This window comes from Cyrtonyx montezumae, unplaced genomic scaffold, assembly GCF_038088225.1.
Source record: "Cyrtonyx montezumae isolate F1298 unplaced genomic scaffold, pur_monq_1.0 scaffold_17, whole genome shotgun sequence".
NCBI lineage: Eukaryota > Metazoa > Chordata > Aves > Galliformes > Odontophoridae > Cyrtonyx > Cyrtonyx montezumae.
The window spans coordinates 35667340-35684369 of NW_027071903.1; the positions used below are offsets into that span (position 1 = coordinate 35667340).

Consider the following 17030-nt stretch of genomic DNA (forward strand, 5'->3'; position numbering starts at 1 on the left):
TGGGACAGAAGCAGGAGGACTGGTGCTGACAGCCTTCAGCTGCATTCTGATATGGTTCCATAAGAGAAGCCTGTCTACATGTCTGACAAGTGCTTTAGATCTCCAAGGAATCCTGGCTACCTCGGCAAAGGTCCTGAGTTGGGAAATATTTCACTATTTGTGAGAAAACGGAAGAGCTAAATCACATAATTACTAATGGCTCTTCTTTTAGAAAATAAATAAAGAGCTCCCAACCAGCTGAGCATTACTGTACAGTGACAGAGTGCCCACAGAGATCACATTTCTACCAGGTACATCCATCTTAAGTTGCACTTACAGTCACAGAAATCTTATTTTGCTACTGTAAGTTCAGCCTTGCTACTGCTGAGGTCGCTCACAAAATTCTTTGTAGCCTTCACCAACAAAGAAGTGTCCTGCACCAGCAGCTGAAGACCAGGGGGTCACCACACACACGCAACAGTGAACGTTACAGTATTTACAAACCTCCATTCACTTGACCTTTCCGTCTTACTCGAGAGATCTGTTTGTTAGGCTTGTCTCCTGTTTGAGGTGTGGATGTGATCAAGTTGTTATCTATATCCCGTTCAATTCTACTTCTTTTTGCAGGATTTTCTCTTTCTTCCTTAAAACAGAAAAAGGGGAAAAGAAACATACTGAGCAGTGCCTCTTCTCTCCACTGAACGCTACGGAATACTGTTAGGGAAAGTTCCACAGAAGATGCATTTGTTGCCCCACATCCCGAAGCAGAGCACACAAGGTGGATCTGGCCAGCTGGAGTTTTAAACTCATTTAAACTGGTACAGCTCAAGGTGGGAGGGAAAACTGCACCTGGAATTTTTGTTGCACAAAAATTGTCTTTATATACTATTTTACAGTTGACAAATTTACAGTTATTTAAGTGCTGTGGAGTTAGGGAAGTGAAGAAAGAAGAAAATAAAATGGTAAGGAAATTGATTTCCCTAAGCAGTTTGTACGTAAACTGCCCACTAATATCCAGCATAACATTTTCCACCATGCCTCTGCAGAAAGTGGTTTGCAAAACAACATACCAGTATGTACCTGGTGAGTACTGCATTTGTGCCATAGCACGTGGCAAAACATAGCTGTTACAGATAGTACAGGAAAGGGATACGACCCAACAATTCTTTTTACCTTTAAGTAAACTGTTGTTCTCCTCTGGGACACTTTGGTGGTAGAGAATGAGCCATTTCTGCATGTTTCCTGTGCATCAGTGTAGGTGTAGGCACAGGTAGTGAAGACAGGTTTCTTCCCCTTGTTCCCCCAAAGCACCCACTGCACCTTAATTAAGTAGCAATCTAAAATCTAAAGCGTGGCCATAGAGACTACATCGAAATGTAAGGTGTGAGACGAAGCAAAATAAATGGAATTAAATATCAAAATAATAATGAGGCCATTGAGCATATAAGAGTGAATTAAAGTTTCAATTTTAGAATTACAGTATTACCTTTCTCGGAGCAGCAGTTTCATATCTTTAAAAAGAAAAGAGAAAAGCAGTTTGCTTGCTCCAAAACAAAGAATTAAATTGATCCCTTAGGAAAATTGGTCCATGCTCAGATTGCAGCACTTAAAAGAAATACTGTCAGCCATGGAAATGCACGGAGCTCTGCATCAGGAGACAGCAGACGTGAACACTGACTCTGAGAGCTTCCCACTGGCAGTATCTTCTTGACCAAAAATCCTTGGTGAGAGCAGTCAAATTACTACCATGCACAATTAATGATGGCATGTACAACATAAATTCATATAATCAGAGGAAACAGACGGCTCCCTGAACAGACAGAAGAGCAGCAAAGCATCTCATCCTCTAGGTCATTTGTACAAATTCAACACAGGAAAAAAACCTGGAGAAATGAATTAAGTTCTCAAAGCAATCCACTGCCCTCCACACCACGCCTAGCACAAAGGTACCACCCAAAGCGCAGAGAAAAGGAGCAGGACTGTGCCACAGAGAAGGGTAGAGGGAAAACACAACAATAAACAAGCCCTGAAGCACTAATAAACACCGATGTAACATGAGCATAAATCAGTAGACAAGGAGAGCCTGACACTATCACAAACAACACTGCCAGAGTTCAAGTGGTTTGTTGCTAGAATTTAGAGATGAAATGACACACAAGGTTGTAATTCCACTTGGTTCACACAGTGAACACATGCAGCCAATGCCATTTATGACACTGCTAGAACTCCCAAAATCAAACTCCACAGCATTCCAGATTCTGAAAGTTCACCATCTGAATGGCTCTTCCTGTACACACACACTTAGTGGCTTTCCTGGTGTATGCCACCGGTCTCGTTGTAGATAAACACTATTTCATACTCCACAGCTATGACTGCTGTCCGTGGGGGCTGTGCTTTGGAAGACCCCAGCAGCACACCCTTCGCATCCCAGCGGCCGCACGTCAGCCCCGTACCCCCAGTGACAGCATTACCATTATTTCAGTTTTGTTTGCTTAATGGATATTCCCAAAAAGCCACGATCACTGCTCCAGGCAGATGAGTTACAACCATCATCAGCATCGTCAGGACACGCTAGCCATGAACACGTGGCCACAAACCCCTATCATCTCTGTGGAGACTGAGATTTTAACGTGCCCATACTGCTATGCGGGTTGCACACATGCACCATCTCAAGAGTCATAATGTTTCCATGGCAGCCAGAAGACTACTTTGTTAAGTCATTAGCACTTTGGAAGATAGCCCGGCAGTATCAATATCGTGCCGTGCTAATGCCACTGGAGCCACTCCAAGTTCTGCTACAGACACAGGAGAGGACATGAAAGGGAACAGAAGAAAACGTGGACATTTTATATTGAAAAAGAATTGTCAACAGAAGAATGAAATGCAATTCAATAGTATGGGAGAGAGAAGCCAGTCTTAAAGACAAAGAAAAGGAAAACACGACATATTTCTCTTATCTTAAAATTCCTATGCAAAATGTTTTGCTTAGATTTCAGCTTTTTATTGCAATGGTTTTGCAGTCAAAATGTTGTACAGCCGTGCTGTGTAGATGCTAAATGTAAAATGGATTCGTTACCCTGGTCTAATGAAAAAGGAAATGAAAATGGCTTCAGCAAGTCAAGTTTTTACTGGGGTATTTTTGTCAGCACCTCAGTGTTTCCATAGGTAATTAACATATTAAAGATTAAATTTCACAATATTTTGGACAATTTAAGTATATATTGTTATGTTAATTAAACTTATTTCAACTTCACCTTGTTACGAAGTTATCCTTTCAACACAGTTCAAAAAACAGATTCAAATTCAGAATCCTTTTCTGTTTTGTTTGGTTTTTAAACCATATCGCTTATGATACCTTTTCTGACGTTTATGACTTCTGGTTTTTTCCAATTTAAAGGTACATGATTTCCAAACTGGATTGCTGGCACTGAATGAAGGCCTTTTTGGCTGGCCTCTCCTTATAGAATAAAGCAGGTTTTTTAAGCTATTACAAGGTTATTCAGCCGATCAAACTGACACACAGCTCTCCCTCAATAATTCCTTTCAGCACGTTTGAACACGTGAAGATTAGCAAGCACAGGTCTCTGTCTGGACCAAGACAGACGAGATTAAGTGGTTTAGCCCTGACTTCACCTTTCCAATTACTTATTTTTATTTATTCTTAATAGAAACATTCTTAGAATAGGACACAATTCGCAAACAGAAGGAAGGCGCTGACGCCGTACCTTGGGTGTGCTTCCCTTGATGAACTTTTTGATTGAGGACAGCAGGCCCGTCTCATTTTTCTGTGGCTTTCCTCCACCAACAGGCAGGCTCTCTTCCACCTCCGAGTGTTTCCTCTTGGCCCTCTGAGCACGCTGTGTGTGGATGGGATGTGACTGCTGAGAAGCCTTCCGCGTTCTCAGCCTCATTTTCATGTGTACCACATGTAAAGCTACAAAGGGAAAAGCAAGTGCACTTAGTCACTGAGGAAACGTATCAGGCTTCAGATCATGAACTGAAGTGATGCAACACTGACAGCGTTCTGATGCACCAAGCTTTTACCCCCATACGTACACAGCCTCATTTAAATGAAAGAAGAGCTATTTAAGCTGGAGCACAACGCTGGCAGAAGAACAGATGAATATAATCTGGCTGCAAACACATCTAACCATCAGATCGATGAGGGCTGTGCATAACCCCTGAGTAGTGGGAACAAAAAATTCTGGGTTTAAGATGGAGAGGATCTGACGGTGCCTGGGGTCTTCAGCTTCCAGCAACCAAATGCAACGACCTGGGCAGAGCTTTCCAGCCCCACACCCCTATAAAACATCCTTTTAAGCCTCCACATTAAAGCTGAGATGAAGCATAAACCTAAATTCACATCAGGAGCTCACAGAAGGAATTATAAGTGAGACTTATGAAGCACAGGTGAGGATACAGCACTTCCACAAAGGAACCTGAGAGCAATCTTGAATACAGCTGTACTTGGGAACGAGACTCAACCACAGGAAGGTTCATGCAAAGGCAGTATTCATTAGAGCAGAGCAACAGGCTGCTTCAGAAAACATGCCACACTGATCTCCAGCCCTCAGCTGCTCTGCTGGCACAGTTAAACGTGTGCACAAATACGATGGCTTTCCTGGGCCACACACAACCTGCTTCTGCAGACCGAAGCTCATGCCCTGGATGACCTGAATGGGACTCATGTGCTTGGAATTATTCCCTTGCTGGACCTGGAGCAGAGAAAAGGAGCAGCAAGAAACCCATCTGAAGTATGACATGCTGAAATACCGATAGGAGTAATGTCCTAGCTGAAGTCACAACACAAGGCTATTTCTTCTTCTTCAAGAAGCACATACTTTTATCACAACCGGAATCAGAATCTATCTTCATTTGGCATGTGCCTTGTTGCTGAATAGATAAAGTGTGTATAATCATAAAATATGGGTAATGGAGCAACAACTGCTTTCTTGTCCAGGAAAAGGCAGTGGTGGCACGGGTGCTGCACACAGACAGAACAGTGCAGCCGTTGGTGTCAGTTCCAGTCACATCCCAGCCTGAAATGAAAGTGCTCCAGCCAGTGCAGAACACACAGCTACAGACGTTTCTGAGAAGGCAGAGAGTGCTGAATGGGCACGGCCAGGAGTTAGGTGTGACCCTGTGCTAAGTGCAGAATGACTGCTGTAACGATGGCAGGGGCAGCCTGATATTCCAGGTGTGTGGAAAGAACAGGAACAGTCTAAATGGATGAGAATTGGCTAGCTGTAACCCTGGGCCCTGCAGTAACAGAGCCATTAAGACTCACAGCCCATGTGAGTATAGCTCCATTGCTAATGTTTGCAATAGAATTTGCATTTAGTTTAAGAGATTCAACCATATGCAGAAAACTGATGTGGGGAGAAAACCAAACGCATCCGCATGGATTTCAATCCAGATTTCTGTTCCTACTCCTTATGACTAGAAAGAGAGTTCATGTTCTGATGCAAAAAGTAAAATGAACGTGCTACCAAAACGTGCATCTCGACTCTGCTGCCTTGCAAGCTGCTGCCAGATGTTTTTTGGGTCTGATCTATGCTGGGAAGAACCCACACCCACAGACATTCAACTCCTGTTGAGTTTCTGCACAAACCAGGAGGACCTCATTAAGAAACTGAATGAATTACCTAACACCAGTGGACAGAATGGTCTGAGGATACCTTAAAAACCAAAATACTCTGAAATTTTTACTCTGGAAGCCTTCAGAAGAGCATTATTTTTCAGCAAGTCCTCCTTGACCAAGTGACATGAGTTAACCACGCCAGCTTCACAGGTGGCTGAAAAACATTCCCAAATACAGTCCAAATTTCTCAGCTGTCCTGGACTTGGAAGTACTACCTCAGTCCTAACAGCAATTACAGCCTGAGACACAAAATGCCCATTAAACTTTTAAACCAAGGAGTCTAAATATATCAGTGTTCAAACTCAACAGTTAGCAATGTGTTGGAATGGAGTTAGAGAAAAACAATGCTGCTTTGCCACGTTCAAAACATTCTTCCAACTCTCCCAGGAGCTCCAGCCCCTCCACGCTCTGAGAAGGGAAGTTCATGTGCTGCCCTATCAGCCTGCTCAGGAATTCATTTCTTTCTGCTCTTTCCTGAGAGCAGCCTCTCGTTTGGGTTAGCTGTACCAGCAGTTCTTCACCTGCACTGCAGGCTCGAGTCGCTTCGGGCGCTGCTCACAGCTCTCTGCCCGTGAGCAGTGCCATCACCCCGCACACACACGAGGTGCCCACGGGAGAGAGATCCCTGCGGGCAAATCGCATCTCTGAGCGAGAGCCCATCCCCATGCAACGCTCAGTGGGTGATGGCTTGTTTTCCCACCATGTCTGGCACTACAGTTTTATCTACTTTTCTAAAAAAACACTGAAAGAAAATCAGGTACGGCACACGTAATTACAGGTTTATGGTTTTCTGAGGCAGGTTTAAGATGGTAAGAGAACAATAGCGATCAACAGTAGGAAGATACAAGTGACAAGAACATCCAAAGGCACAGCGTTCAGTGACTGAGCACTCACTGCAGTGCTCGGCAGCGGCACCGAGCTGCCAGGGCTGCGAAGGACAGCATGGGAAGTGCTGGGAGGGCCCTCAGCTGAGCTCCGGGAGCACACAGCAGCAGGTTTCCCGTGCCAGCAGCCATGCAGCACCAGCACACCACGGAGCCCCAGGGCTGTGCTGCTGTGCTGGGACCCGCTGTGCTTCGTAGTGGCTTCTGCTGCCGTGGGTGACAGCAGCCTCCTCTTGTGGACGCACCATAGGGTGATGGAGTGCTGTTCCTCATGCCCAAGCACAGCTGTATTCCGAGTGGCAAAAGCAACTGACGAGCTGCTCTCTTCTCTCTGAGGGACTGCACCCACAGAATAACTTTATCCATCACGGAGATGATGGCCGTTAAGTATGACAAATTCATCCTGCAACACAGACTGCTGAGAAGCGCGGTACACACCTGACTGCAACAAGCACAGTATTCTCCCCGCACTGCTTGCACAACGTCACACAGAGCGTTCTCATGCAAAGCCAGGAGGCACTACAACTGCTTTACCCCTCAGATTCGAAGCACCAACGCCAACTCACGCAGCCCGTGTTGCAGATACTGACAGACACGGGATCGGAGCACACAGAGCTGAGCTGTTATCAAACATAGCACCTTTCTGCCACTGGGTTTAGAGTGGGGAACTGACAAGAAGCCTCAGAGCCACCAGTTCAGGTGGTTCAGAGCTCTGCTGAAAAATCACATCTCTTTCAGCCAAATAATCCCTGCCGCACAAGCTGGAGCACAGCAGGCAGGTCCACAGCAAGAGGAACTGCGAAGAACGGTCACTCCAATCTCCTTTTAAACAAATAATACCAGTTGTATTTCAACAGCACATTTCACTGCTGCGACGTGACCCAGATTTCAAGTAGGGAGGAACACCTCAACGAGGAGACGTGCTGATGAGGGGCTGAAGTCCATCCACATGGCACTAGGGATGCTCTCAAGAAATGCTTGACCTCACAGCAGAGCGCACAGAAGCCTGAGTCACCATGGGAAACCCAGGGGAACTGAAATCACGTCAGCATGTGCCTGGTGAGGAGGGAGAACTACGGGACAGCTATGGTGAGCATGGTGGCAGCCCTGCCCGCACCCACAGCACGGCCAAGGAAATCACTCAGATGTGATCCCTCCATCAGCCCGGGGCTCACTCGTGTGGCTCTGCTCTCCCAAAGTTTAAGTGTTTCCCCAGAAAAATCACTGTTCTGATCAAGATTCTGCCAGACGAGGGTGAAGAGGGCTTTTTATAATGGGCCCTAAAAGAAAATAAATGTTCTGTTACCGTATTTTGCTGCCCTCACAATCCTATTTCTAGGCACTGTTGTTTTGCCACTGCTGCACTAGCAAGGCTTTGTTTTCATTACACTGTGTGCATTTGGAACTGAAAGTTTATTCCCTCCCGGCCAAGATATTTTTCTTTTTGTGACTGCGGGTACACACTTGTCATTAATTCAGCCTTCTCAGCTCAGGTCAGGCTCCAACCAACAAAGAGAAACGGAGAGCCGAGTTAATTGTAGAACAGCTAATCTCAGAACACAGCCCAAATCTGTTGCAGCAGAAAGACGTTATTTACAGTCTCTGATGCTGCCAAGACAAGAATTTTACATTAGTCATCTCTGGATATTGTGGAGCTCACCAATAGCTGAGATGTTTTGAAATCAAAGTGTGCAGTGCTGGAGCTTGAAGCAGCAGTGACGGATCGCAGCCGAAGCAGCGCTGCTCCGGAGGGGCTCCTTCCACTGCAGCTGTCCAGGCCGTCCTGCGGACATTTAATCCCCGCTGCCAGGCACACAGGAGCCTATTTTTGGAAGTGGTGTCCCTCTCCAGGCCTGCTACTGACAGGTCGCCCCATGCCTCCTGAGCAGCCCGGCCGGGGTGTTGTCAGACACTGCCGCACAAAGCTCCAGCAGTTACCGGCGGTGCTGGTGTGAGCTCGCTTTTCCAGCTGGAACAAAACACACACACACACACCTGAGCTTAGCAGGAACCAGCAGAGGGACCCTCCTGACACCACGACAACTAACTACTTTGTGTTTCCTCTTTCACTAAGGTTTTTTTTCCCCCCAGGTGAACATCACTGGCTGCTCAGTGGAAAGCTGTCTGAGTTTTCTAAACAATACTCCAACTATGCAAAGTGTAAGAACTACAATTCAGCAACAGCAGCCAAGTTCTGTAAGCTAAAGCCACACTCAAACATCCCGTAACGGTCACACTCTGCTTCTACCCTGCGCTTCATTTCACAATGGAATTACCTCTGGTTTGGTCTAACCTCTTTGTGGCACTTCAAAACGTGACATGAGGAAACAGTATCTTCAGAGCTGCAGAGCAGCACAGGGTCCTGCACACAACCACGGACTGCTGTGCTGTCAGAGAACACCCCCTTCCTTTGGAAAGCTGGTGTTTGAAAGCAGAGCTACAAACTAACACTACTGCTGTTGTCACTCCATCCAGTAGTGCTTACACACAAAACCGCCCGGTGTCAGGATGCCTGGCAACCTGGGAGATTTTCTGAGTCACAGAAAAGGGAAACACGCGTCTTTATTGCAGGGTACAGATCCAGAGGCAACACCAGCAGAGCACCGTGGAGCAGCCAGCTGAGGCCCCCCCAGCTCTACACCTGTCCCATAAATCCACACTATGAGCTTTAAAATAGAGAAATCTGCAAGGAGAAGCATCGATATGAACCTGAGCTCCACCACTGCTGGATCTTCCTCAGATCATCCTGCAGCACCAGGAGCGTGCAGATCAGGAATCCAAGCACCACAAGCCCTTCCAGCAGAGGTTATCCCATTATGACGCAGTTACATTACATCATCAGCTGGGAGAATTCTTCTGACAATGAGACCTAACTTAAACACCAAATTAGCATAAATTACCTCGTGCCTTCTCTACTCGTGACACAGCACTTGTCAGCGGATTCCCCACCCTTACAGCTGCTTTAGTGGAAACAAAAGGAACACTTTCTCATTTCCATACCTCCTTCCTCCCCATCCCCCCCATCTCACGAGGCGCTCCTGTACCCTGCAATCCAACCGAAGGTGGGTGAGGAGTAAGGGCAGCAGTAGCTCAGCATCCCCCCCAGCACAGTGCTGTTTTCCCCGGGCTGCCCATGCATTCCCCGCGGCCGTGCTGCTGGCTGCCCTTCAGCACGTGGCTGCAGGTGGTGCTTTGCAGAGCCCCAGCTCACACCATGTGCTGCAGCCCCACGATGCTGAGCCCATCTCGCTGCTCCCGCAGCAGCGCTGGCACTCACGGTCCCTCCAGCCAGCCGTATTTTCAGGCCAGCTTGATAAACTGAAACGCTTCCACATGCAAACAGGGATCAGAATGAAAGCACACAGCCCCCAGCAGGGGACGAGACAGCCACAGCAGTATGCTAGCAAGCCTGGGGTTAAACGGGGTTGAAGCAGCGTGCCACCATCACCTACCTATAGCCACAGAGCTCAGCACAGCTGCTCAGCTGGCAGCGTGCTCCTGGGCACGGCTATGGGGCTATCAGCAGCACAGCACTCTGGATGCTCAAGGGAACACAGGGGCAAGGGCCGCTCCTAGCAGCAGGATGAAATGGGGCCCTGCTATGGGGCAGCACTCAGCTGTGGGGCACGGTGTGGGACACAAGTCCTGCCCCACTTCACTCCTGGTGTGAGCACAGGCAGCAGGGATCGAAGCAGTGCATGACTGCACTGAGCTGCTGGGGACACAGCCCGCTGCCGCGCTGCGGTGGTGTGGTCACTAACACCACTTGGGTTTAAAACGGCCCTTGAACGAGCTGGCAAGTTATTTTAACAGAGATTATTCAGTCATAAATTTATAAAGCAACAGTATTTTATGTCAGGGTTTCATTTGCTCACTGCACGCTTTGAAGAGCTGTATTGTTTAGCAAAAACATTGCTAAGCTGTTCCTAATACACTTGTTGACTCTTTTACAGCCTGGCTTCCAGGGAAAACATGGCCCATCCCATCACCCTGCCCTGGTCACTGCAGAACTGCTCACCAGCACCAACCCAATCCAGCAGAGGGGGAGAAGTCTCCAATGCACCAAGATCCTGCAGGCTTCCTGAACATCAGCAGTGCGAGGCCACGGGGAGCCAGGCCTTACACACTCTGCTGTTCAAGCAGACAGACTGATTATTTTGGGCTTGCAATTATCTTCTCAAGCAAACTCCTCATTTCTGGCACAATCTGACAACAAAATAACTCAGGGAGAGAGCCTGGGAGGATAAAATGCTGGGCACACCTCATACAAAAGGTTGGCATCTTCTGTCCCAAACACTGCAAAGGACCAAAGCTCTTATGCAGTCATATTTAAAAACACTCTGCTTTGAAACAGAGAAAAAGGTACTTTACCCCGTCCTTATCAGCTATTTCATAAAACAAAACTGGGGTTTTTAAACTTCCTTTGAATGCAGAGGACAAACACAGTGGCACAGATGAGCTCCAACACACACCTGTGCAAGCAGAGCTAATTCAGCAGGCTGCACAGAGCACCCAGCAGCACACAGCCAGGAGCAGCACTGTGCCGTGCAACCCAGGCAGCACATGTTTATTTCCTAACCTTAAGCCAGTTTATGACTTGGAATCGTACTGTGCTAACTGACTTAGGATATTTTCTCACTATTAATCTTTGAGATTGAACACAAACACTTTCTGGATATACGATAAACCAATCTACAATCACAAGAGAATTACTTTCAAATGAATCCAACAGAGTCATTACTCACAACAATCAAGCAGGGCACCTCTTCACCTGAAACCATATCCATACAGCCCATTTTCCAGCTGAGCTCTCAAACGCCTTTCCTTAAGCGTGCTCCTAAGTCTTCTAGTCCCTAAGCAACACAGAGCTAAGGAGCTCTAAATACAGCAACGACAGCCATCTAAGAACATCACTTCAGCCACGTTCAACTCTTCAAGAAAAGTTTCTTCCAAATCCACATTTTAAGAGCATAAATTTACAGCACTGAGATCCCACTGACTTGCTTTTCTTCTTTAACATTCATAGATTCTGTCTTGATAGCAAAATAAACAAGACCTCCCAATCATCTTTAAATTGATTTAATTACAACTCCTTGGTTTTGAGTGTAAGAAGGTGTCAAATTATTGAGCTGCACAATTCAATCAGATACGGTATATTTAAATGTAGCTTACACAACGCCTCTAAGTACCGTTAGCATCATATAGATGTTTCTGCTATTTACAGATTGCCTCCTTTCCTTCTCAGGACAAGCCTTAACACTTCAGGCTACGCTACACCTCTCACTGGCAAAGCATGAACAGCCTGACTGCTGCACGGCACAGGCAGTGGATGCAGCAGTGCCACGCAGCAGTGGATGCCCTCTGCAGCCCTCCTGAGCCAGGTACACAGCCCAAAGGTGTTCAGCCACTGCAGCTCCTGTACCCCATGGAGCTCCATCAGGCACAGAACAAGGGAAGGTCGCAGCAAAGGGCGAAAAGGGACAGTGTTAGTGTGAGCAGGGTACTGGAAAACAGAGAGCACAAAGGAAAACCCAGACACCAGCTCTGTTACCTCGTCAGCCCACTCCTTCCTGAATCAGTGAACACAACACCACTGGCTCTGAGTGGTGAACGACAGAAGAGAAAGAGCAAGGCTGGAGGAAACTGCTGGGGGTGAGGCAGGACCCCACCACACACAGTGAGACGTACACACGCTCACGTTCAGTGCTCTGCAGACACAGGGACCGCAAAGCCCTGGCCACACCAAGGACACCTGCCCTCTGTGCCCAGCCACGAGCCCAAGCAGGGCTGTTCTTGCTGGCAGGAATGGAAAAGCCAGGGGAAAATAGTGATTTTCTGTAATCAAACACAGCTAAAGCTACAAGCCTCCTAGTGAGCGCGAATGCAAGTTGTGCTGGCACAGGGAACCCCTTTGTGCAGGGTGTTACCGCTAACGAGGCTGCTATCACTGTGCCAGCACAGCCCTTGTGGTACAGCCTAAGCCTTAGATTGAATTACCTGCCCTCCTCTAATTAGCACCGCCTAAAATACGGGGTGAATGAAAGCAGTCGTATTTTAGAATGGCCTAAAGTAAACTGAGTTAGGACTTTGAATCAGCACAGCTAAAGCCAAACTGCTCCGATGCGACCTGAGCTCCTGTTAAGTTTCTAACCTAGCTGAGCTGGTCTTAACACAGCCTAAATCCAGGCAGGCTCCTTCTCCTTCTCAGGAGGCTTCAGAAATGCTCACATGCCCTACAGTACCGCTTTCCTTGCCTTACTCTGCTGATAATGACACACGTGCTGTGCTGCTGCTGTATGTTTGTGTACAGAGGTGTATGTATTTGCATACATAGGTAAATCCCAATCCAAATGTTTCAGTTGTGTAACTCTTCTACACACACCGTGTGTAGGACATTTATTTCAGCCCTGTACTACTGTATGTAAGCACACAAAGCTTCATTTCTAGATGCTGTGTAGGTAACAGCTCCTTCCAGTTAAGCCCATTTCCATCACAACCCTTCTCTTGAAGTTACATTGATACTGTAAGCCATATTAAAAGCCATAAAGTGCTTTGCACCCTCTGACTGGATTGCTCACCTAACAGAAGAGATCTGAATTCAGAAGGGAGTTTGGACCACCTGGGACAACTTTCCTTTCTGCTGTCCCCTACAAGGAACTGGCACACCCCTCCCGTGGTGCAGGGTGCCCAGGGAAGCAGCAGAGGTGCCTTCCAGATGCCAGCTGTCAGGTTATTTTCACCCAGACACACACCAATCCAGCGGATGGGGCTGAATGCTCACCCAACTTTTCCCATGGGGAGAATGCTTCTGGTCACAGTGCAGCTCAGATCAATGCGGCCACAGTTAGTTCTGCCCACGACAGCTGTGTGTTTGCTTCCCACCACTCACCCCGGGCTCAGCAGCACACGGGCACCAGGCAGGGGAGCTGGGGCAGCTGAGGACACGTGCCTGGCGACGCGTCCAGCCGTGCTGCTGGAGGTGGAAACGCACTTCAGGCTTCCCAACACTCAGCTCACTGTTCTCCTGCAGCGGACCGTCCTGACGAGCACTCCCCCTGGATCATCAGGTGAGATGAAACAACTTCATTTTCCACAGCTAAGAGGACTTTAATCGAAGTAATTATTGAAACTGATCTGATTAGGAAGTCATCTATTTACAAAAAGTTAAGATTGCCAACTGGGAAACAGCTACCCACCCTGTGACTGCTTCAGGTGGGGATGATTTCACACTTAATTTTTCAAGTGTTACTGAATATGTCATCGATGAATGTAAAATATTTATTTTTCTGAACTAATAAATAATCACTACCTCAGCACGTGATGCTGGCTGCCTCTCAAGCACCGGTGTGTGGGGTTCTCATCCGAGCAGCGATGCACCGCGCCGGGCACCACGCACACTTGCACTTCCTGAAGACTTATCTGGGATGCGTAAACATCAAATGATGTTTCACACACAAAAGATGAAAAACAATCTTCCACTTAAAATTTGCAAGGGATCGGTGCCAACGCTGTAGTGGTAACGCACTAACGAAGTGCTAACAAATGAAAGGCTCTCACTCCGGGTTGGCTCTTCAGCCTCCAGGCTCACAGGAGTAACAATCACTGCGTGTGATCCGCACACAGACGGAACCAAACAGCACTTGTTTGAGAGCAGTGCTCCTGGGAAGCAGGGAACGGGCCCTGTGCTGCTGACAGCCACGTCCTGGCCCCCAAAATCAAAAACACACTCTACAGTGACAGAAGGACAAGAGCCACAAAGTCCTATACTGGAAAAGGCATCTTCAGTTTCATAGCTAAAATCCCCTTGAAGATGCTCTGGAACCTCCAGCTGTCCTTTCCAGAGGGAGAGGAGTCTCAAGCTTCTGTCAGAGCACACAGATGCCTGGAAATGCACACGAATTTCCAGTTTCTGCCAAATTCCCATCCTGCTTGATGCATGCTGTTTTGCCTCTTCTTGAGGGCTCCTGCCAAAATAACTCGACTTCCAGTGCTAGCAAAAACCTGCACAGACTCCAAGCCATTGCTGCACTTACACCTATGGAAAGGTTTCACACACAGGAACGAGATATTTGCATAGAAAACTGTGAGAAGAGGGGAAAGCGATTCTCAGTCTTCTGCAAATGGTACTTTTGTTGGCGTCAACCTCAGCAACATCACCAGTGATGAAAGGAAATGAATGCCAATGCCCTGTGGAGAAGCTCGGTAAGATGGAGCAGCCTTCCTCTGCAGGGCAGGACTCCTCTTCATCGTGTAACGCAGCTCAGCTCGCACCGTGTCACAGCGGGGCGCTGGGAATGGCGCCGTGGAAGGAGCGCTCGGAGTGGAAGGCTCAAGTTGGAAAATTACCTTTACATTATGAAAATGCACGCACAGTTCCAACGGGAGCGGAATGTTTACATCCCGAGAAAGAAATGATCTCACTAGCGTGAAATCTGGGGGACAGAATGACAACAGAGTTTTTCTTTAATGAAGGAGCTTTGCAGATGAAACAGGAATGTCAGCTTCAGCGCGTGCTCCGCTGACTGGAACACGATCAAGTCTTAACTAAGTTCCACATAATGTTTTCAGGGGAAAAGTGGAGAATGTTTTATGGAATTCAAGTCTGGATTTGGCTTGCGTCCTAGAACATACATCTTGTTATGAAAACTGTTGAAACGCTTTTAAGTGGGCAAGCCACAAGTGTCCTTGGAGCCACCCATTCACCTGGAAGTCCCACAGGCAAAGGGAAGGCAGAAGAGCTCCAGTTTGGGGCAACTCGGGGCAGCAGAGGGAGAGGAGATGGTTTTGGAAGGACCTCTTGTATGGAGCTGCTCACTTGTGCCTACAGCATGAAGCAGTTATGACTTGTTTTCTGTTATTGTCACAGATCCAATACGTTACTCCAGCTACATCATAATCTCTTCCTGCCTCAGTTCATCCATGTGTAAACCTGATTCACTAACTCTTACCTTAATGTGTCATGGGGCTTAATTAATAACACTTAGGTCTTTTAAGCCTTCTACAAACATTAACTACTTCTTGTAACAACTCTCGGAGGTATTATTATCCCTTTTTACCGATGGAGACACGGTAAAAGAGGCCGCAGCTCTCCCAAGGCAACAGAGCAACGGTTATGCCTAGAGATCCCCTTTGTGGGCTGCCGTATTGTAACCGTGGAAACTTATCAAGAAAGGCAAAGTCAATGCGTACCGCCTCAAAATCACTTTCAGAAGTGCACCACAGCCAACCGGGGCACCGAAAGGAACACGACCAGCAGCAACAGACTCAGGAGCGGATCACGAGCCACAAAAACACCACCGCGAAGCACAACGCCGGGGCAGAACCCACCCGAACAGCCACGAAGCACCGAGCCCCGTCCTCTCACGTGCCGCTGCGCAACCATCGCTCCGAGCAGTAGCGAGCGGAGAACCGAGCTTCGAGCGGCACGCCGAGCACCGCGCTGACCCCGTGCCCGCCGGGACGGAGCGGCCGTTCCCTGCGGGAGGAGCCCCGCACGCCCCGCCGGCCCCGCGCTGCTAGCAACAGGCTCGCGGCACGGCATCGGCCCGAGCGGAGCGGGGACCGCCGCCCGCCCCCGGAGCCGGCCCGGCCGGGACGCGCCTTCCCCGCCGCCCCCCAGCGCAGGGCCCGGGGCGCCCCGCAGGCCTCGGCCCGGGGGAGGGGTGGGAGGGGATGGCGGCGCGGGGTGACAGGCGCGGGCCCGCTCCGCACGGCGCGGGCTGAGGGCTGAGGGCTGAGCCCGCTCCCGGCAGCGCCGCGGGACGCGCGGTTTCCTCGCGCAGGGCCCGGAGGAGGATCCGCCGCGCACTCCGGAACGGCCGCCCCGCGCCGCCCACCTGATCCCGGGCTGGGACCCCTCCGCCGCGTCACTCACCTGCGGTGCGGGGTGCCGGGCGGGCGGGCCCCGGTGGCCGAGTCCCCGGCGGGCGGGCGCTGCGGGCCGGGCCGGGCCGCGCCGTGCGGGCGGTGCTGTGTTTACACCGCCGCCGGGGCTCGGCGCTCCGCCGCCGCTCAGCAGCCAGTCGCCATTTCCCGCCTACCGACCTGCTACACCGCACGGAGGGACCCGGATGGGGACAGGGGCCGCCGCGCAGGCGCAGCACGGCCGGGGGAGGGGGGCCCGGGCACGGCGGCGGCGGGGCAGGGCGGGAAGGAGGAGCGGCGCCCTGAGGCGGCGGGGCTGAGCGAGCGGGGCCGGGCCGGGCCGGGCCGCCGCCTGCCGCTCCTCCTCCTCCTCTTCCCCGGGCCGGGAGCGGCACGCAGCGCCTCGGGGCTGAGGGGCCTCGCGCGGAGGAGGGGAAGGAGAAGGAGGCGGCGACCGTCGCACCGCGCCCTGAGGTGAGCTGAGCTGAGCTGAGGCGGGAAGGGGCGAGCGGGGAGGGGGGGTTCTGTGGTGTGCGATGGGACCGCTCCGCTCCGCTCGCTTCTCGGCCGCTGCCGGGCTGCGGGCTCGGACTCCCGGCCCGTGATCGCCGCTGCGGGATGGGGCCGCCGGCACGGAGCCCGGGGAGCTGCGGCCCTGCTGC

At 49.7% G+C, this 17030-nt stretch overlaps 1 protein-coding gene across 2 annotated transcripts in view; it reads right to left on the reverse strand.

Moving 5' to 3' along the window:
* Positions 1 to 16566, reverse strand: part of CTDSPL2 (CTD small phosphatase like 2) — a 30680-nt gene extending 14114 nt beyond the window's left edge. Inside the window, exons 1-3 of one of the 2 annotated variants that reach the window (XM_065734129.1) lie at positions 16379 to 16566; positions 3705 to 3913; positions 484 to 622 (exon numbers count right to left, since the gene is read on the reverse strand). In XM_065734129.1, coding sequence (XP_065590201.1) covers positions 484 to 622; positions 3705 to 3896 — 331 coding nt within the window. In that variant the 5' untranslated portion in view covers positions 3897 to 3913; positions 16379 to 16566. Of the gene's footprint in view, positions 1 to 483; positions 623 to 3704; positions 3914 to 15831; positions 15850 to 16378 lie in introns of those variants that run through there. The other variant, XM_065734130.1, reaches the window with a different exon arrangement.
* Between the last annotated feature and the right edge of the window lie 464 nt (positions 16567 to 17030).